The sequence below is a fragment of the Trichomycterus rosablanca genome, chromosome 2 (assembly GCF_030014385.1).
Source record: "Trichomycterus rosablanca isolate fTriRos1 chromosome 2, fTriRos1.hap1, whole genome shotgun sequence".
NCBI classification, from domain to species: domain Eukaryota; kingdom Metazoa; phylum Chordata; class Actinopteri; order Siluriformes; family Trichomycteridae; genus Trichomycterus; species Trichomycterus rosablanca.
Genome location: NC_085989.1, coordinates 50,173,274 through 50,194,785, shown reverse-complemented (window position 1 = coordinate 50,194,785; position 21,512 = coordinate 50,173,274). Strand labels below are relative to the sequence as shown.

The window sequence follows — 21,512 nt, the reverse complement described above, 5'->3', positions numbered from 1 at the left end:
CAACACTTATGAGGTGCCTCCGTGCCCCTCTGTCAACCAGAATGGCAACACAGAGGGACACGACTCTTAACGTGACTCACTGCTAATCAAAAGTCTTATTTTTATCAAGCCAACAAAGGAGCTGGTGAGAAAGAAACCGTGATATATAGAGAGAAACATCCACCTGGAGCAATATAAGGCTTATGAGGCGCCTCCGTGCCCCCTCTGCTGGCCAAAATGGCAGTGCACAAGGACACGACTCTTAACGTGGTCTGTGCTAATCAAAAGTCTTATTTTTATCAAACCAACCAAGAAGCTGGCTAGAAAGAAACCATAATATATAGAGAGAAACTTCCACCTGGAGCAAATGAATGCTTATGAGGTGCCTCCGTGCCCCCTCTGTTAGCCAAAATGGCAATGCAGAAGGACACGACTCTTAACGTGGTCTATGCTAATCAAAAGTCTTATTTTTATCGAGCCAGTGTCTATTTGCCCAAACTGAAGTAGTGCTCATTTACGTTTGATTGAGTTTGCCCCTTCCACTTTTGCCCTCTTTTTGTCTGCTGGAAGTGTTTGGAGGTGAAGTTGAGGTGAAACTTTTAAAATGGCATCACTTGCCAGACAGGTAAAACCCTCTGCCCTACGTATCCTGGCAACAGGGTGACCAACTCTCACCTTGCGCAGTGTATTAGTGTGTGTGTGTGGGTGTGTAACAGCAGGATGGATCAGCTGGATCTTTTCAGGCTGCCAGACTTTGGCTTTTTCATGCACCTCTCCTGTATCTAGTCCACCCCCCCCTCCCCGCTCCTCTAAACTAGGTTGAGGGGACATATTCACTGGTGTTTTGGGTCTTGTGATGTTTCCACTGTTGCTCTATGTTACAGCCTCAGTTAATACAGCTGCACCAGGCAAGGACAAGGGCCAGACTGGCAAATGCTGCCCGCTGGTGCCCGCTTATCTCTCACGACGCCTTTATAATCAGACCACAATATTAATAATAATTAGGGAATTTCATATAGTTAATCGCGATTAATCACATTAAAAAAAATCTGTGTAAATGTTATAGAAAACAAGGATTTTTAAGTGAAATTCTACAATTAAAATGGTGAACACATTTTATGCTAAATGTACTTATGTTAAAAACTGCTGGGACAAGAGAAAACTGTAAGGGAGTTTTATTCACTCACATACTAGGCAGTAATACTATCCAGCAGAGACCCTTGACTTCATATATATGTCAGATTGTAGGTTAAAATTTCTCCATCAGCAAACATTGTAGATCAGCGGTGCTTTAGGTGGGATAAGACGTAGTTATTGTAACAGACTTTTCTGTGGTTGTATCGTGACAATGGTTTGATGGACGTTTCTACACGAAGTGAGTGTGTTTTGACCCTTTGGGGCTTCCATAGTTCATGGAATAGCATGCTTGGCTAACGACTCTAGCTGTCCGCTATTCGGTACCGTAACAGAAAAAGTAATAAAAGTGTTCTGCTTCCGAGTATTTATTTCTTTATTAAGAAAGTGCTACGACGCTACGACGCTCGGTTACATTTGAGAAACGCTGTCTTAATGAGAGATGCCGTGCACGGTCAAGTCTCAACATGAACTACGGATGACTCGCAGAGCCAAATAGAATTTGCGTTAACGGCACTATTTTTTTTAATCGCGTTAAATTGAGATTGCGTTAATGCGTTATTATCGCGCTAACTTCGACAGCCCTAATAATAATACAATAATTAGAGATTCCTAACAGGGTTTGATTTCTACATCCAGTATATCAGAAACCTCCAGCTCAGATTGAAAAAAAATGACAGCCACATTGCACAAGTACTGCTAACAAGTACTGGAACCAGTGTAGGAACTGAGTACTGGTAGATTGTATAATGATTAAGTACTGGAACCAGTGTAAAAATCTAAGTACTGAAACCAGTTTAGGAACTGAGCACTGGAACCAATGTAGAAGTCTGAGAACTGGAAACTGTGAAGGAACTGAGTACTGGAACCAATATACGAAACTGAGAACTGGAATCAGTGAAGGAACTGAGTACTGGAACCAATATACGAGTCTGAGAACTGGAACCAGTAAAGAAACTGAATACTGGAACCAATGTACGAGTCTGAGTACTGGAACCAGTGTAGAATCTGAGGACTGGTAGATTACATAAGGATCTGAGTACTGGGACCAGTGTAGGAACTGAGTACTGGGACCAGTGTAGGAACTGAGAACTGGTAAATTGTATAATGACTGAGACATGGAACCAGTTTAGGAACTGAGTACTGGAACCAATGTACGAGTCTGAGTACTGGAACCAGTGAAGGAACTGAGTACTGGAACCAATGTACGAGTCTGAGTACTGGAACCAGTGTAAGAACTGAGTACTGGGACCACTGTAGGAACTGAGTACTGGGACCACTGTAGGAACTGAGTACTGGAACCAGTGTAAGAACTAAGTACTGGTGGATTACATAAGGATCTGAGTACTGGGACCAGTGTAGAAACTGAGTACTGGAAGCAGTGCAGGATCTGAGTACTGGAAGCAGTGCAGGATCTGAGTACTGAAACCAGTGTACGAATCAGAGTACTGGAACCAGTGTAGAAACAGAGTACTGGAACCAGTGTAGGAACTGAGTACTGGAACCAGTGTAGAAACAGAGTACTGGAACCAGTGTAGGAACTGAGTACTGGAACCAGTGTAGAAACAGAGTACTGGAACCAGTGTAGGAACTGAGTATTGGAACCAGTATAAGAACTAAGTACTGGTGGATTACATAAGGATCTGAGTACTGGAACCAGTATAAGAACTGATTACTGGAACCAGTGTAGGAACTGAGTACTAGAACCAGTGTAGGAACTGAGTCATGGAACCAGTGTAGGAACTGAGTAATGGAACCAGTCTAAGAACTAAGTACTGGTAGATTACATAAGGATCTGAATACTGGAACCAGTGTAGGATCTAAATACTGGAACCAGTGTAGGAACTGATTACTGGAACCAGTGTAGGAACTGATTACTGGAAGCAGTGCAGGATCTGAGTACTGGAACCAGTGTACGAATCAGAGCACTGGAACCAATGTAGGAACTGAGTACTGGAAGCAGTGCAGGATCTGAGTACTGGAACCAGTGTACGAATCAGAGTACTGGAACCAGTGTAGGAACTGAGTACTGGAACCAGTGCAGGATCTGAGTACTGGAACCAGTGTACAAATCAGAGTACTGGAACCAGTGTAGAAACTGAGTACTGGAACCAGTGTAGGAACTGAGTACTGGAACCAGTGTAGGAACTAAGTACTGGTGACTTACATATGGATCTGAGTACTGGAACCAGTGTACGAATCAAAGTACTGGAACCAGTGTAGGAGTTGAGTACTGGAACCAGTGTGGGAATCTGAGTACTGGTGGCCTGTACAATGATGTATGTACCCACAGACAGTGAAAGGAACTGAACACTGGTACCATTATAAGTACCTGAGTAATGAAGGTGCTGAACAATTGTACTATTATAAGTACCTGAGTAATGAAGGTGCTGAACACTGGTACCAATATAAGTACCTGAGTAATGAAGGTGCTGAACACTGGTACAATTATAAGTACTTGAGTAATGAAGGTGCTGAACACTGTTATTATTATAAGTACCTGAGTAATGAAGGTGCTGAACACTGGTATTATTATAAGTACCTGAGTAATGAAGGTGCTGAACACTGGTACTATTATAAGTACCTGAGTAATGAAGGTGCTGAACACTGGTACCATTATAAGTACCTGAGTAATGAAGGTGCTGAACACTGGTACCAAAATAAGTACCTGAGTAATGAAGGTGCTGAACACTGGTACCAATATAAGTACCTGAGTAATGAAGGTGCTGAACACTGGTACCAATATAAGTACCTGAGTAATGAAGGTGCTGAACACTGGTACCATTATAAGTACCTGAGTAATGAAGGTGCTGAACAATTGTACTATTATAAGTACCTGAGTAATGAAGGTGCTGAACACTGGTACCATTATAAGTACCTGAGTAATGAAGGTGCTGAACCCTGGTACCATTATAAGTACCTGAGTAATGAAGGTGCTGAACACTGGTACCAATATAAGTACCTGAGTAATGAAGGTGCTGAACCCTGGTACCATTATAAGTACCTGAGTAATGAAGGTGCTGAACACTGGTACCATTATAAGTACCTGAGTAATGAAGGTGCTGAACAATTGTACTATTATAAGTACCTGAGTAATGAAGGTGCTGAACACTGGTACCAATATAAGTACCTGAGTAATGAAGGTGCTGAACACTGGTACCAATATAAGTACCTGAGTAATGAAGGTGCTGAACACTGGTACCATTATAAGTACCTGAGTAATGAAGGTGCTGAACAATTGTACTATTATAAGTACCTGAGTAATGAAGGTGCTGAACACTGGTACCATTATAAGTACCTGAGTAATGAAGGTGCTGAACCCTGGTACCATTATAAGTACCTGAGTAATGAAGGTGCTGAACACTGGTACCAATATAAGTACCTGAGTAATGAAGGTGCTGAACCCTGGTACCATTATAAGTACCTGAGTAATGAAGGTGCTGAACACTGGTACCATTATAAGTACCTGAGTAATGAAGGTGCTGAACAATTGTACTATTATAAGTACCTGAGTAATGAAGGTGCTGAACACTGGTACCATTATAAGTACCTGAGTAATGAAGGTGCTGAACAATTGTACTATTATAAGTACCTGAGTAATGAAGGTGCTGAACACTGGTACCAATATAAGTACCTGAGTAATGAAGGTGCTGAACACTGGTACAATTATAAGTACTTGAGTAATGAAGGTGCTGAACACTGGTATTATTATAAGTACCTGAGTAATGAAGGTGCTGAACACTGGTACTATTATAAGTACCTGAGTAATGAAGGTGCTGAACACTGGTACCATTATAAGTACCTGAGTAATGAAGGTGCTGAACACTGGTACCAAAATAAGTACCTGAGTAATGAAGGTGCTGAACACTGGTACCAATATAAGTACCTGAGTAATGAAGGTGCTGAACACTGGTACCAATATAAGTACCTGAGTAATGAAGGTGCTGAACACTGGTACCATTATAAGTACCTGAGTAATGAAGGTGCTGAACACTGGTACCATTATAAGTACCTGAGTAATGAAGGTGCTGAACACTGGTATTATTATAAGTACCTGAATAATGAAGGTGCTGAACACTGGTACTATTATAAGTACCTGAGTAATGAAGGTGCTGAACACTGGTACCATTATAAGTACCTGAGTAATGAAGGTGCTGAACAATTGTACTATTATAAGTACCTGAGTAATGAAGGTGCTGAACACTGGTATTATTATAAGTACCTGAGTAATGAAGGTGCTGAACACTGGTATTATTATAAGTACCTGAGTAATGAAGGTGCTGAACACTGGTACCATTATAAGTACCTGAGTAATGAAGGTGCTGAACACTGGTATTATTATAAGTACCTGAGTAATGAAGGTGCTGAACACTGGTACCATTATAAGACCTGAAGGTGAAGGTGCTGAACACTGGTACCATTATAAGTACCTGAGTAATAATGGTGCTGAACACTGGTACCAATATAAGTACCTGAGTAATGAAGGTGCTGAACCCTGGTACCATTATAAGTACCTGAGTAATAAAGGTGCTGAACACTGGTACCAATATAAGTACCTGAGTAATGAAGGTGCTGAACACTGGTACCATTATAAGTACCTGATTAATGAAGGTGCTGAACACTGGTATCAATGTAAGTACCTGAGTAATGAAGGTGCTGAACACTGGTACCATTATAAGTACCTGAGTAATGAAGGTGCTGAACACTGGTACCATTATAAGTACCTGAGTTATGAAGGTGCTGAACACTGGTACCATTATAAGTACCTGAGTAATGAAGGTGCTGAACACTGGTACCATTATAAGTACCTGAGTAATGAAGGTGCTGAACACTGGTACCATTATAAGTACCTGAGTAATGAAGGTGCTGAACACTGGTACCAATATAAGTACCTGAGTAATGAAGGTGCTGAACACTGGTACCATTATAAGTACCTGAGTAATGAAGGTGCTGAACACTGGTACCAATATAAGTACCTGAGTAATGAAGGTGCTGAACACTGGTACCAATATAAGTACCTGAGTAATGAAGGTGCTGAACACTGGTACTATTATAAGTACCTGAGTAATGAAGGTGCTGAACACTGGTACCATTATAAGTACCTGATTAATGAAGGTGCTGAACACTGGTACTATTATAAGTACCAGAGTAATGAAGGTGCTGAACACTGGTACCAATATAAGTACCTGAGTAATGAAGGTGCTGAACACTGGTACCAATATAAGTACCTGAGTAATGAAGGTGCTGAACACTGGTACCATTATAAGTACCTGAGTAATGAAGGTGCTGAACACTGGTATTATTATAAGTATCTGAGTAATGAAGGTGCTGAACACTGGTACCAATATAAGTACCTGAGTAATGAAGGTGCTGAACACTGGTACCAATATACTGTAAGTACCTGAGTAATGAAGGTGCTGAACACTGGTACCATTATACAGTAAGTACCTGAGTAATGAAGGTGCTGAACACTGGTACCAATATAAGTACCTGAGTAATGAAGGTGCTGAACACTGGTACCATTATAAGCACCTGAGTAATGAAGGTGCTGAACACTGGTACCAATATAAGTACCTGAGTAATGAAGGTGCTGAACACTGGTACTATTATAAATACTTGAGTAATGAAGGTGCTGAACACTAATACTATTATAAGTACCTGAGTAATGAAGGTGCTGAACACTAATACTATTATAAGTACCTGAGTAATGAAGGTGCTGTGGTCGCGTCCCTTTGTCTTGTTTAATACTAGCGGAGCAGCGTTCTGTGTGAACTGTCGCTGTCGTTTGGAGGGATCAGAGCGAGGGACTGTAAATTAATCCAATCTGGTAATGAACACATTTCTTCTCCCTGTACAGTAGTAGCTCCTGTTCACATTAACGCTGAAACAATGTAATGGACTCAGTCCCACGGGGAGCGGGGGGTTGGGGGGGGGGGAAATAGAGACTTTAATACGCTCTCGTCCAGTCCAGACAGACTAATTAACACAGAGCTTTGTTCCTCTTTGTCTCCTCTAGGATGATCACTCGCTGTTTTTCCAGTTCGGTCCCTCTATTGAGCAGCAGGCCTCGGTAATGCTGAACATCATGGAGGAATACGACTGGTACATCTTCTCCATCGTCACCACATACTACCCCGGATACCAGGACTTTGTCACCAAGGTAAAACGGACGATGAGAAAATAAGGTGTAATTATACACCTATCAGGCATAACATCATGACTACCTCCTTGTTTTTACACTTACTGTCCATTTTATCAGCTCCACTTACCATATAGAAGCACTTTGTAGTTCTACAAATACTGACTGTAGTCCATCTGTTTCTCTACATGCTTTGTTAGCCACCTTTCATGCTGTTCTTCAATGGTCAGGACCCACACAGGACCACTACAGAGCAGGTATTATTTGGATGGTGGATCATTCTCAGCACTGCAGTGACACTGACATGGTGGTGGTGTGTTAATGTGTGTTGTGCTGGTATGAGTGGATCAGACACAGCAGCGCTCACTGTCACTGCTGGACTGAGAATAGTCCACCAACCTAAAACATCAAGCCAACAGCACCCTGTGGGCAGCGACCTGTGACCACTGATGAAGGTGTAGAAGATGACCAACTCAAACAGCAGCAATAGATGAGCGATCGCCTCTGACTTACATCTACAAGGTGGACCAACTAGGTAGGAGTGTCTAATAGAGCTAATAGTGAGTGGACACAGTATTTAAAAACTCCAGCAGCGCTGCTGTGTCTGATCTACTCATACCAGCACAACACACACTAACACACCACCACCATGTCAGTGTCACTGCAGTGCTGAGAATAATCCACCACCCAAATAATACCTGCTCTGTGGGGGTCCTGTGGTGGTCCTGTGGGGGTCCTGACCATTGAAGGACAGGGTGAAAGCAGGCTAAAAAGTATGTGGAGAAACAGATGGACTACAGTCAGTAATTGTAGAACTACAAAGTGCTTCTATACAGTAAGTGGAGCTGATAAAATGGACAGTGAGTGTAGAAAGAAGGAGGTGGTTTTAATGTTATGGCTGATCAGTGTATTATTATTTTTATAACATAATATTGGTGGCTGGGTGTAAATAAAAAGCTTTGATTTAGCTGTTTACATCGGCATCAACACTTAATCAGGAATCAATCAACAGCAGAAGCTACAGTTTGGTCTGGTGTGGCTTGACCAGTAGCAGTGACGTATAGAAGAACAGAATTTAACAAGAATATGACAGAGGGACAGTTCCCGAGGCCTAAGGACCAAGTGCCTTGGACACAGCACATAAAGGCCATGGATGGTCAGAGCTAAAGTGTTTAGGCCCGTGGCTGATGCAGGGTAGATCAAGGCCATAGACTGTTATAGGGGATGAATGAAGATTTATGGTTTGAACCAAGGCCGAATGAGCCCCAGAGACCCGGAGTCTGTGACAGGATTAGAGTTTGAGACTAATAGAGAAAAATAGTCAGGGTCTGTGGTAGAGCCTGGAACCGGTCGAGGACGAGGCACTGGAATCATCAGAACGATAAACAAGTGACTTAAAAAATGAGGAATTGGACACCCAGGTGATGCAGCGGGATATTCTGCTAGCACACTACAGAGATGTTCACAAGTCACAAAATACAAGTCCGAGTCAAGTCACGAGTCTTAAGGCTAGAGTCTTAGTCAAGTCACGAGTCTTTAGGCTGGAGTCCAAGTCAAGTCACGAGTCTTTAGGCCAGAGTCCGAGTCGAGTCACGAGTCTTTAGGCTAGAGTCCGAGTCGAGTCACGAGTCTTTAGGCTAGAGTCCGAGTCGAGTCACGGGTCTTTAGGCTAGAGTCCAAGTCAACTCACAAGTCTTTAGGCTAGAGTCCGAGTCGAGTCACGAGTCTTTAGGCTAGAGTCAAAGTCAAGTCACGAGTCTTTAGGCTAGAGTCCAAGTCAGGTCACGAGTCTTAAGGCTAGAGTCCAAGTCAAGTCACGAGTCTTTAGGCTAGAGTCCAAGTAAGGTCACAAGTCTTAAGGCTAGAGTCCAAGTCAGGTCACAAGTCTTTAGGCTAGAGTCCGAGTCAAGTCATGAGTCTTTAGACTAGATTCCAAGTCACAAGTCTTTAGGCTAGAGTCTGAGTTGAGTCACGAGTCTTTAGGCTAGAGTTTAAGTCAAGTCTCGAGTCTTTAGGCTAGAGTCCAAGTCAGGTCACAAGTCACAATAGGCTAGAGTCCGAGTCAAGTCACGAGTCTTTAGGCTAGAGTCCAAGTCAGGTCACGAGTCTTTAGGCTAGAGTCCAAGTCAGGTCACAAGTCTTTAGGCTAGAGTCCAAGTCAAGTCACAAGTCTTTAGGCTAGAGTCCGAGTCAAGTCACGAGTCTTTAGGCTAGAGTCCAAGTCAGGTCATGAGTCTTTAGACTAGAGTCCAAGTAAGGTCACAAGTCTTAAGGCTAGAGTCCAATTTAAGTCACAAGTCTTAAGGCTAGAGTCCAATTTAAGTCACAAGTCTTAAGGCTAGAGTCCAAGTCAAGTCATGAATCTTAAGGCTAGAGTCCAAGTCAAGTCACAAGTCTTAAGGCTAGAGTCCAAGTCAAGTCATGAGTCTTTAGACTAGAGTCCAAGTAAGGTCACAAGTCTTAAGGCTAGAGTCCAATTTAAGTCACAAGTCTTAAGGCTAGAGTCCAAGTCAAGTCATGAATCTTAAGGCTAGAGTCCAAGTCAGGTCACAAGTCTTAAGGCTAGAGTCCAAGTCAAGTCACAAGTCTTTAGACTAGATTCCAAGTCACAAGTCTTTAGGCTAGAGTTCGAGTCAAGTCACGAGTCAACATAATAAACACAAAACATATATTGGAAATTTAGCGTAGAAATAAAGAAATAATCTGTAAGTTCAGATAAAAATCAACAACAGATTAGCGAGTGTATTTAGCCATTTTACTTCGTGCCTTTACTTTCCTCGTTATTGTGCAAATGAATGTAATTTCCGTAACAAGAAGGTTCCAGTTAAAAGTTTAAACTATTACATTTTTTTTTTCATTACAAAACAAAAGCACACGATAAATTATGGCACAGCGGCCAAAATCCAAAACACAGCAATAAAATCATAACCAATGCTTACCTTAGCTTATGTTCTTCAAGATGCTATTAAATTTATAAGTGTGTCCCATTAGGAATAGAATCCGTTATTTTGTAAATGTGCTTATAATTAAAAACCTCCAAACTTTTCCCGGTTGTGAAGTAAAACACGAACTCATTAGAAAGCCGATCAAGCGTTTCATTACCACGTCACCTGTGTGACGCTGCAAACTAAATAAATACAAGTAACAGCATTTCTTACTAAAAATTACAATCAGAAGCTCTGATTGGTTCAGAAAGCGGTTCTTACAATCATTAGCGCCAATTCTGTAGGAGCGTTCCATTCACACAAGCTGTTCCTGTGTAGTCCACTATGTATGGTATTCCACCATTTTAAGTGAGATTCCAATCCAAAGGTAACGAAAATGTTCAAATGAAGTGAACTTTAAACTGTGTAGAGAGTAGGGAGCGACACTTCATCACTACGCTGGAAGCTGGAGTTATTAGAGAGCAGAATATTTATATATAATGATATTCATATATATAATATATATATATATATATATATATATATATATACAGTGTATCACAAAAGTGAGTACACCCCTCACATTTCTGCAAATATTTTATTATATCTTTTCATGGGACAACACTATAGACATGAAACTTGGATATAACTTAGAGTAGTCAGTGTACAACTTGTATAGCAGTGTAGATTTACTGTCTTCTGAAAATAACTCAACACACAGCCATTAATGTCTAAATAGCTGCAACATAAGTGAGTACACCCCACAGTGAACATGTCCAAATTGTGCCCAAAGTGTCAATATTTTGTGTGACCACCATTATTATCCAGCACTGCCTTAACCCTCCTGGGCATGGAATTCACCAGAGCTGCACAGGTTGCTACTGGAATCCTCTTCCACTCCTCCATGATGACATCACAGAGCTGGTGGATGTTAGACACCTTGAACTCCTCCACCTTCCACTTGAGGATGCGCCACAGGTGCTCAATTGGGTTTAGTCCATCACCTTTACCTTCAGCTTCCTCAGCAAGGCAGTTGTCATCTTGGAGGTTGTGTTTGGGGTCGTTATCCTGTTGGAAAACTGCCATGAGGCCCAGTTTTCGAAGGGAGGGGATCATGCTCTGTTTCAGAATGTCACAGTACATGTTGGAATTCATGTTTCCCTCAATGAACTGCAGCTCCCCAGTGCCAGCAACACTCATGCAGCCCAAGACCATGATGCTACCACCACCATGCTTGACTGTAGGCAAGATACAGTTGTCTTGGTACTTCTCACCAGGGCGCCGCCACACATGCTGGACACCATCTGAGCCAAACAAGTTTATCTTGGTCTCGTCAGACCACAGGGCATTCCAGTAATCCATGTTCTTGGACTGCTTGTCTTCAGCAAACTGTTTGCTGGCTTTCTTGTGCGTCAGCTTCCTTCTGGGATGACGACCATGCAGACCGAGTTGATGCAGTGTGCGGCGTATGGTCTGAGCACTGACAGGCTGACCTCCCACGTCTTCAACCTCTGCAGCAATGCTGGCAGCACTCATGTGTCTATTTTTTAAAGCCAACCTCTGGATATGACGCCGAACACGTGGACTCGACTTCTTTGGTCGACCCTGGCGAAGCCTGTTCCGAGTGGAACCTGTCCTGGAAAACCACTGTATGACCTTGGCCACCATGCTGTAGCTCAGTTTCAGGGTGTTAGCAATCTTCTTATAGCCCAGGCCATCTTTGTGGAGAGCAACAATTCTATTTCTCACATCCTCAGAGAGTTCTTTGCCATGAGGTGCCATGTTGAATATCCAGTGGCCAGTATGAGAGAATTGTACCCAAAACACCAAATTTAACAGCCCTGCTCCCCATTTACACCTGGGACCTTGACACATGACACCAGGGAGGGACAACGACACATTTGGGCACAATTTGGACATGTTCACTGTGGGGTGTACTCACTTATGTTGCCAGCTATTTAGACATTAATGGCTGTGTGTTGAGTTATTTTCAGAAGACAGTAAATCTACACTGCTATACAAGCTGTACACTGACTACTCTAACTTATATCCAAGTTTCATGTCTATAGTGTTGTCCCATGAAAAGATATAATGAAATATTTGCAGAAATGTGAGGGGTGTACTCACTTTTGTGATACACTGTATATAAATAATTGTCGCACGTAACTAATGTTAACACATGCTGACGCTAGGGACTCTTGTTGTGTACGAGTCATTTTTTTGCGAGTCATGAGTCGAGTCCGAGTCATTTGAAATGTGTCCGAGTCTGAACCCTCCGGCTGGGCGCCCCCTAGCTGGCACAATTGGCAGTGCCTGCAGCAGACAAAATTGGTCACTAGTCTGCAGTGTGGGAAAAGACAGGACTAAAAAAGTGGGTGGGGTCTTCAACACGTCTTGGATGCGATCAGGGTCCTCAAAAGCGGAAGACTAATTGGCTGCAATAAATTGAGAGAAAATGCATAAATAACATTAAAAGATGAGGAATTGGGTTTGGGACTGAGCCCAAGACTATGGGGGCAATGGGGGCAAGTCCTGCCGAATGGGGGCAAGTCCTGCAGGAGTCACTGGAGCTGCTGAGGCTGGTGGAGAGAGCTGCCTACTGAGAGCTTAAAGGTTGGCAGTCGGATGGAGGACATGACCGGTTCTAACTTCTGGTCCTGGTCGTTAGCTGCCACTCAAACGTCAATAATGACCAACTCAAATTAATGGCTGCAGATGCACTATATCAGCGGGAGTCACAAGCTGGTCGGAAATACAGGTCAGATATCCAAAAGCAACGAGACCGCACGGTTAAAGTGGCCAAAATCGAATCTTCCGAGGTCGAACCTGAGATCTTCAGATATGACGATGATGTTTTTTTTCGGATGTCGAGTCCGAGTCATTTGAAATGTGTCCGAGTCTGAACCCTCCGGCTGGGCGCCCCCTAGCTGGCACAATTGGCAGTGCCTGCAGCAGACAAAATTGGTCACTAGTCTGCAGTGTGGGAAAAGACAGGACTAAAAAAGTGGGTGGGGTCTTCAACACTCCTCGGATGCGATCAGGGTCCTCAAAAGCGGAAGACTAATTGGCTGCAATAAATTGAGAGAAAATGCATAAATAACATTAAAAGATGAGGAATTGGGTTTGGGACTGAGCCCAAGACTAGGACAGAATTAGATTTAAGAACTAGTATGGATAAAGAGTCAAGGCCTAGTGCTAAAACCTAGGAAGAGTGAAGGAAAGTGACCTGGTCTTGACCGTAGTTAGATCCAGTGTCAGAGACTTGGACTGGAACAGAACGAGCGCTAGAGATTTATGGAAGGAAAGAGTCGTGGACTGAGGCCAGAACCAGACGGTGACAGACTTTAGATTACCTGCTGGCACATGAAAATCAGGTTCTGAGCTTCAAAACACATCAGGATGAAGGTTAAAGTGACTGACTGAACAGAAGAATCAGGACTGGTGGCTCGAACTGGAGCTGAATGATATCCAGAGAGCTTGAGAAGAAAACTGGGTGGGGTTTAGGACCTGGCTTGGGAGTAGTCAACCCTGGCAGACTGCATAGGGTGGTAACAGAACAGGGGCCAGTTAACACGGGTCAACCAGGTGAACTACTTTACCCGGATGACCCCTTGAGGGTAGACCTTTCAGCAAGCTCTCTTTGGTCTCTTCGGAGCCTTGGTTTAGGAAGGCAAATTATAATACAAGCACTGAACAAGTGACTCATCTGGACCTCTGGGATCGTTAGCATAAACACTGCAGGAGTCGGTCTGTGCAGACTAGCTCAGTCATTGATACTAAAAGCTTGAAGGTTGGCAGACTGAAGAGGACAGTAACAAAACAGAGGCCACTTGAAGGGTCAGGGGTTATGGAACTGCCTTACCTGGATGTCCTTCTGACAGTATGTCTTTCAGCGAGCTCTCTTCTTGCTGATGATTTACAGCGGTCTCTACTTTAAGTCTGACCGTTCACATGGAATCCATATAAGCTGTAATATTACAATGGAGCCTTGAAGATTGGCAGACTGAAGTCGACATGGGGCCAGTTAAAAGGGGTCAACCAGGTGAAGGGTCAGTTTGGCACAAGGGTTATGGAACTGCCTTACCTGGATGTCCCCCTGACAGTAGGTCTTTCAGCAAGCTCTCTTCTTGCTGATGATTTACAGCGGTCTCTACTTCAAGCCTGACCATTGAAATGCTATCTATATAATCTGTGAGATTACAATAGAGCCTTGGTTTAGGTACGAATTTAGTACAAATTTTTACTACTTTTTAAGTAAAGTAAGCACTGAATAAATTACTCCTCTGGACCCCTGGGATCGTTAGCGTAATTGCTTAAGAATGGGGGCGAGTCCTGTAGGAGTTGGTCTGTGCAGACTAGCTCAGTCACTGGTTCTAAGAGCTTGAAGGTTGTCAGACTGAAGAGGACAGTAACAAAACAGCGGCCACTTGAAGGGTCAGTTTGAAACAGGGGTTATGGAACTGCCTTACCTGGATGTTCCACTGACAGTAGGTCTCTCAGCGAGCTCTCTTCTTGCTGATGATTAACAGCGGTCTTTGAAGACCAGAGGTTAGAACATCAGTGGAAGTGTTTAATGGTGGTACGTCTATTAAGCCTGACTGTTTACATGGTATTCACATCAGTTGCAATTACATGAGATGAGATTACAATCAGAGCTTTGGTTTAGGAAGGCAGCAAATTATAATTAATTTTTACTACTTTTAAGTAAAGTAAGCACTGAAAGAGCGACTCCTCTGGACCGCTGGGATCATTAGCGTAATTGCTAAAGAATGGGGGCAAGTCCTGCAGGAATCACTGGAGCTGCTGAGGCTGGTGGAGAGAGCTGCCTACTGAGAGCTTAAAGGTTGGCAGACGGATGGAGGACATGACCGGTTCTAACTTCTGGTCCTGGTCGTTAGCTGCCACTCAAACGTCAATAATGACCAACTCAAATTAATGGCTGCAGATGCACTATATCAGCGGGAGTCACAAGCTGGTCGGAAATACAGGTCAGATATCCAAAAGCAACGAGACCGCACGGTTAAAGTGGCCAAAATCGAATCTTCCGAGGTCGAACCTGAGATCTTCAGATATGACGATGATGTTTTTTTTACGCCGCACCTCCATGCACAGCTGCTGAGCCGTCAGCAGAGCTACAGAGCGATTCATCTCCATCTACTTGGTTTAAATGATCTCCACCGGGATGACGGATCATTTCACAAATGTGATCTGTCATGGTCCGTGACACATGCAGGCCGGGTACGTGACCTGGTCAGAGGTTTAAAATGAACAACGATACGGATTGTTACCGAACACACGAGCCGGAAAAGCAGAACTATTAAATCTGAGAGAACTGAGCGAGCAGACTGCAATGAGGTCGGTCAGATAAAGACTGGACAGAGGTTAAAGCATCAGTGGAAGTGTTTAATGGTGGCACGCCCATTAACATCATAATAGGTAAAAGAAGGTTTCTACAGGTTCTGGACAGAACATGAAATGTTTCATTAGCTTTATTATTATTATTATTATTATCACATCACTTAACCATTTACATTTACAGCATTTAGCTGAGGCTTTCATCCAAAGTGACTTACAGTGAGGTTTAAAAGCCTTGCTCAAGGGTCCTACAGTGGCAGGCTGGTGGATGTGAGGCTTGAACCTGCAACCTACTGATTTCAGCTCTAGTCCTGGAGGCCCAGACGAGAAGCAGCCATTTAAGAACGAAGCTTCTGTTCCATAATTGGCGCCATAATGCTCGGCTGAAATTTGACACAGGAATCACGGATGAGTCATTTGGTCACAGTAGCCGGAAGCATTTGAAGGACCAAAGGCATCCAAACCCAACAACCCTGTACCTACTGTTAGGCACAGTAGTAGTAGTGCACCTTTCACATACCCAAGGATGCTGTAGAGTAAAGAACATTAGAGGAAAAAAAACTCAGTAGTAGGCATGTTGTATATACACTGTATTGTCAAAAGTATTCACTCACCCACCCAAATCATTGAATTCAGGAGTTCCAATTACTTCCATGTCCACGTGTGTATAAAGCCAAGACCTAGACATGCAGACTGCTTCTACACACATTAGTGAAAGAATGGGTCGCTCTCAGGAGCTCAGTGAATTCCAGTGTGGTCAAGTCCAGTCGTGAAATTTCCTCACTACTAAATATTCCACAGTCGACTGTCAGTGCTATTATAACAAAGTGGAAGCGATTGGGAACGACAGCAACTCAGCCATGAAGTGGTACCACGTAAAATGACAGAGCGGGTCAGCGGATGCTGAGGCACATAGTGCGCAGAGGTCACCAACTTTCTGCAGAGTCGATCACTACAGACCTCCAAACTTCATGTGGCCTTCAGATTAGCTGAAGAACAGTGTGTAGAGAGCTTTATGGAATGGGTTTCCATGGCCGAGCAGCTGCATCCAAGCCTTACATCACCAAGCACAATACAAAGCGTCGGATGCAGTGGTGTAAAGCACGCCGCCACTGGACTCTAGAGCAGTGGAGACGTGTTCTCTGGAGTGACGAATCACGCTTCTCCGTCTGGCGATCCGATGGACGAGTCTGGGTTTGACGGTTGCCAGGAGAACGGTACTTGTCTGACTGCATTGTACCGAGTGTAAAGTTTGGTGGATTTTCAGGAGTTGGGCTCGACCCCTTAGTTCCAGTGAAAGGAACTCTTAATGCTTCAGCATTCCAAGAGATTTTGGACAATTTGATGCTCCCAACTTTGTGGGAACAGTTTGGGGATGGCCCCTTCCTGTTCCAACATGACTGCACACCAGTGCTCAAAGCAAGGTCCATAAAGACGTGGATGAGCGAGTTTGGTGTGGAATAGTCCTGACCTCTCGTCCAACTTCAGTGTCTGACCTCACAAATGCGCTTTTGGAAGAATGGTCAAAAATTCCCATAAACACACTCCTAAACCTTGTGGAAAGCCTTCCCAGAAGAGTTGAAGCTGTTATAGCTGCAAAGGGTGGAGCCGACATCATATTCAATCCTGTGGATTAGGCATGGGAGTCACTCAAGTTCACATACATGTGAAGGCAGACGAGTGAATACTTTTGTCAATATAGTGTATATTTTTTTCCCAGCCTGATGCCATGTTGGTAGCTGTAAACTGTGCTAGCACACTAGCACTGGGATCCAGGGTTCGAATCCCCAGCGGTGCTCTACAGACAGACACGAGTGCCCGTGTCTGTGAGTGGCCGAGGTTCTGAGGTGGATTGGCGTTCTTTCCGGGGAGTGTTACTGCACCGTGCCTGGTGATACCCCTGACCCCAATAAATAAATAATGCTAAAAATATTATATTTAATATTTTATAGGTTGGATTAATCTGTGACCCCATCTGCATCTCAGGTGGCTTCAAGTAGGGTCACCAGTCCATGTTGAGAACCACTGCAGAACAAAGAACGTATAAAGGACAGTGATAGCCTAGTGGGTAGAGCTTTGGGCTCTCAGTCGGAAGATTGTCGGCCCAATCCACACTCTGCTATGCAGCCACTGTTGGGCCCTTGAGCAAGGCCCTTAACCCTGGCTGACGCCAGCTCTGATGCCTGCATCCAAACAAGCTGTGAAGAATTTTGTTTACTGTACCTGTGTATCTGTTTATATGACAAATAAGGGCGTCCTTCATTATAAATATCTCAGCACCAGAACAAGAGAACCTGAGGTTCTCAGGAGGTTCTCACGACACTCCATGGACTCTCCAGCTACTATCCTGCTCCGTAGTTTTTTACCCATCATCCCTTCATCTTGTCTCTGCGTTCCAGATCCGCAGCACCATCGAGAACAGCTTCGTGGGCTGGGAGCTGGAGGAGGTTCTGCTGCTGGACATGTCCGTGGACGACGGAGACTCGAAGATCCAGAACCAGCTGAAGAAGCTGCAGAGCCCCGTCATCCTGCTCTACTCCACCAAGGAGGAGGCCAACGTCATCTTCGAGGTGGCGCACTCCGTCGGCCTCACCGGATACGGCTACACCTGGATCGTGCCATCTCTGGTGGCGGGGGACGCCGACCACATCCCTCCGGAGTTCCCCACAGGTGATTAGCATAACGAGGGTTAGCCTTTATGTAGCTTTAATTGATAAACGATCGCTTTAGAGTTGTATTTTAACGTCTCTCTGGTTGGGACATGATGATGACGCCATAAATATTAATGGTCAGAAGTCCAGCGAGCGTGATTAGCTCTTCACTCTGTCGCTAGGTCCAGCTGTCAGATCTTTTTTCCCATTAGCATAAGCAATGTGAGCCTCTCTCAGACATCAAACGGAATATTTTGTGCCCTTTAAGTGTGTTGCATGAGCATCAGTCTGCGAAGAAACAATGGCCTCTCATGACTCGGAGGAAGCACGTGTTAGCCATTCCCCTCCCACGCTGGCGCCCTCCCAAGCGGCACGGCCAATAGAATTGAGAACTGACACCTTGACCTTGGTGAGCCATAACATTAGGGCAGTTAATTATCCACATACAGTGGTCAGCCAAAAGTGTGTGGACACCCCCTGTCACAGGTGCATAAAATCAATGATGTCCAATAAATTATTAGTTCACAACTTGGCTCAAATTCCCACAGTAACATTCCAAAATCTCATGGAAGGTTTTCCCAGATCAGCGCCCGACCTCACAAAGGTTTTTCTCCTTACAGAATTGGCACAAATTCCCACAGTAACGTTCCAAAATCTGGTTAAATGCTGTTCCAGATCAGTGCCCGACCTCACCAAGGTTTTTTTTCCCTTACAGAATTGGTACAAATTCCCACAGTAACGTTCCAAAATCTTGTGGAAGGCTTTTATAGATCAGCGCCTGACCTTACAAAGGTTTTCTCCTTACAGAATTGGCACAAATTCCCACAGTAACGTTCCAAAATCTCATGGAAGGCTTTTATAGATCAGCGCCTGACCTCACAATGGTTTTTCTCCTTACAAAATTGGCACAAATTCCCACAGTAATGTTCCAAAATCTCGTTAAAGGCTTTCCCAGATCAGCGCCCAACCTCACCAAGGTTTTTTTTTCCTTACATAATTGGTACAAATTCCCACAGTAACGTTCCAAAATCTCATGGAAGGCTTTTATAGATCAGCGCCCGCCCTCACAAAGGTTTTTTCCTTACAGAATTGGCACAAATTCCCACAGTAACGTTCCAAAATCTCATGGAAGGCTTTTATAGATCAGCGCCCGCCCTCACAAAGGTTTTTTCCTTACAGAATTGGCACAAATTCCCACAGTAACGTTCCAAAATCTCATGGAAGGCTTTTATAGATCAGCGCCTGACCTCACAACGGTTTTTCTCCTTACAAAATTGGCACAAATTCCCACAGTAATGTTCCAAAATCTCGTTAAAGGCTTTCCCAGATCAGCGCCCGCCCTCACAAAGGTTTTTTCCTTACAGAATTGGCACTAATTCCCACAGTAACGTTCCAAAATCTCATGGAAGGCTTTTATAGATCAGCGCCCGACCTCACAAAGGATTTATTTCCTTACAGAATTGTCACAAATTCCCACAGTAATGTTCCAAAATCTGGTTAAATGCTGTCCTAGATCAGTGCACGACCTCAACAAGGTTTTTTCTCTACAGAATTGTCACAAATTCCCACAGTAACGGTACAAAATCTCATGGAAGGCTCAGCATGTCTGTACTAATGTTCCTGTGTTTACTCTATGTGTTCCTGTGTTCCTTCCTCCTCAGGTATGATCAGCGTGTCGTACGACGAGTGGGACTACGGGCTGGAGGCGCGCGTACGCGACGCGGTGGCCGTTATCGCCACGGCGACGTCGGCCATGATGATGGATCGAGGCCCCCACACGCTGCTGAAGTCCGAGTGTCACGGAGCGCCGGAGAAAAAAAGTCCAGGGAACACTAACGAAGTGCTCAGGTACACGTTCTCAACACGAGGCAACTAAACGAGTTCCCTTAGTGACAGCTGATGTGGAAGCAGCGATGGCATTAAATAGTGGACGTGAGAGGAAGCTCACTGACAGGGTCAAGGGGTAGGGTTTACGGTTGTATCAGTCCCATATAAATAAGGTGGCCAAAATAATGGAAACATTCGCAGCCCACAGTGGAGAAAGTGGACAAAACAGGGTCAGTGCAGAACGGAGAACTGACCGTTACAATATGTGAGGCGGTCTGTGACTGGACTTCCAGCGGTCAGTTTATGTCTATCAGTCCATTTGTGAGTGTGTGTGTACTTTTGTGTGTGTGTGTGTGTACTTGTGTGTGTGTGTGTGTGTGTATATGTATGTGTGTGTGTACTTTTGTGTGTGTGTATGTGTGTGTACTTTTGTGTGCACTTTTGTGTGTGTGTGTGTACTTGTGTGTATGTATGTATGTATGTGTGCTTTTGTATGTGTGTGTGTGTGTACTTGTGTGTATGTGTATGTGTACTTTTGTGTGTGTGTGCATATGTGTATGTGTACTTTTGTGTGTGTGTGTAAGTATGTATGTATGTGTGTAAGTATGTATGTATGTGTGTGTGTGTACTTTTATGTGTGTGTGTACTTTTGTGTGTGTAAGTATGTGTGTGTGTACTTACGTGTGTGTGTGTACTTGTGTGTGTGTAAGTATGTGTGTACTTTTGTGTGTGTGTGTGTACTTTTGTGTGCGTGTAAGTATGTAAGTATGTGTGTGTGTGTGCTTTTGTGTGTGTGTGTGTGTGTAAGTATGTATGTATGTAGAAACAGTGATGGCGGTGAATAGTGGACGTGAGAGAAAGCTCACTGACAGGGTCGTTACCCCCTTCCCCCCCCAAAGAAAGTACCCATAGAACAGAATGAGCACCTCTATCATCCAGTCACAATGTCTGCTGCAACTGTTTAGGACCCTGCGCACCCTATGGTGCAAACCCTCTCTCATGATGAAGTTTTGATATTGATTATTTTAGCATTACGTATTGATACATTTGGGGGGGGGGGGGGGTAGGGGTGTTAGGATTAGGGTTGTATGAGTCCCATATAAATAAGGTGGCCAAAATAACGGAAACATTTGCAGCCCACAGTGGAGAAAGTGGACAAAACAGGGTCAGTGCTGAACTGACCTGAACCGGACTGAAGTGCTCTTGCTGGACCTCCAGTGGTCCATCAGGGGTCACCCAGTTATTGATCAGTTCTATCTGGTTCATTTGAAATGTAGTTCAGAGATCTGGATGACACTGTAGATGTACTGTACACACACACACACACACACCTTCATTCCTTTTCGTCAGAAGAGGGTTATTAATGCTTTAATTTTTTTTGCATCCCCTCCCCATACCGCTACTTTTCCCATTAGAGGAGCCTATTTTAGGTCTGTGCCCTCATTCCTCACACACACACACACACACACACACACACACACACACACACACTTACTTTTTAAT

The 21,512-nt window shown here is 43.9% G+C and overlaps 1 protein-coding gene across 1 annotated transcript in view; it reads left to right on the top strand.

The window, feature by feature from the left end:
• The window catches only part of LOC134334809 (glutamate receptor ionotropic, NMDA 2B-like), a 134,808-nt gene that overhangs the window by 83,630 nt on the left and 29,666 nt on the right, over positions 1-21,512 (top strand). Inside the window, exons 5-7 of the mRNA XM_063017276.1 lie at positions 7,130-7,273; positions 17,931-18,201; positions 19,844-20,030. Of these exons, the coding sequence (XP_062873346.1) occupies positions 7,130-7,273; positions 17,931-18,201; positions 19,844-20,030 (602 nt within the window). The remainder of the gene's footprint in view (positions 1-7,129; positions 7,274-17,930; positions 18,202-19,843; positions 20,031-21,512) is intronic.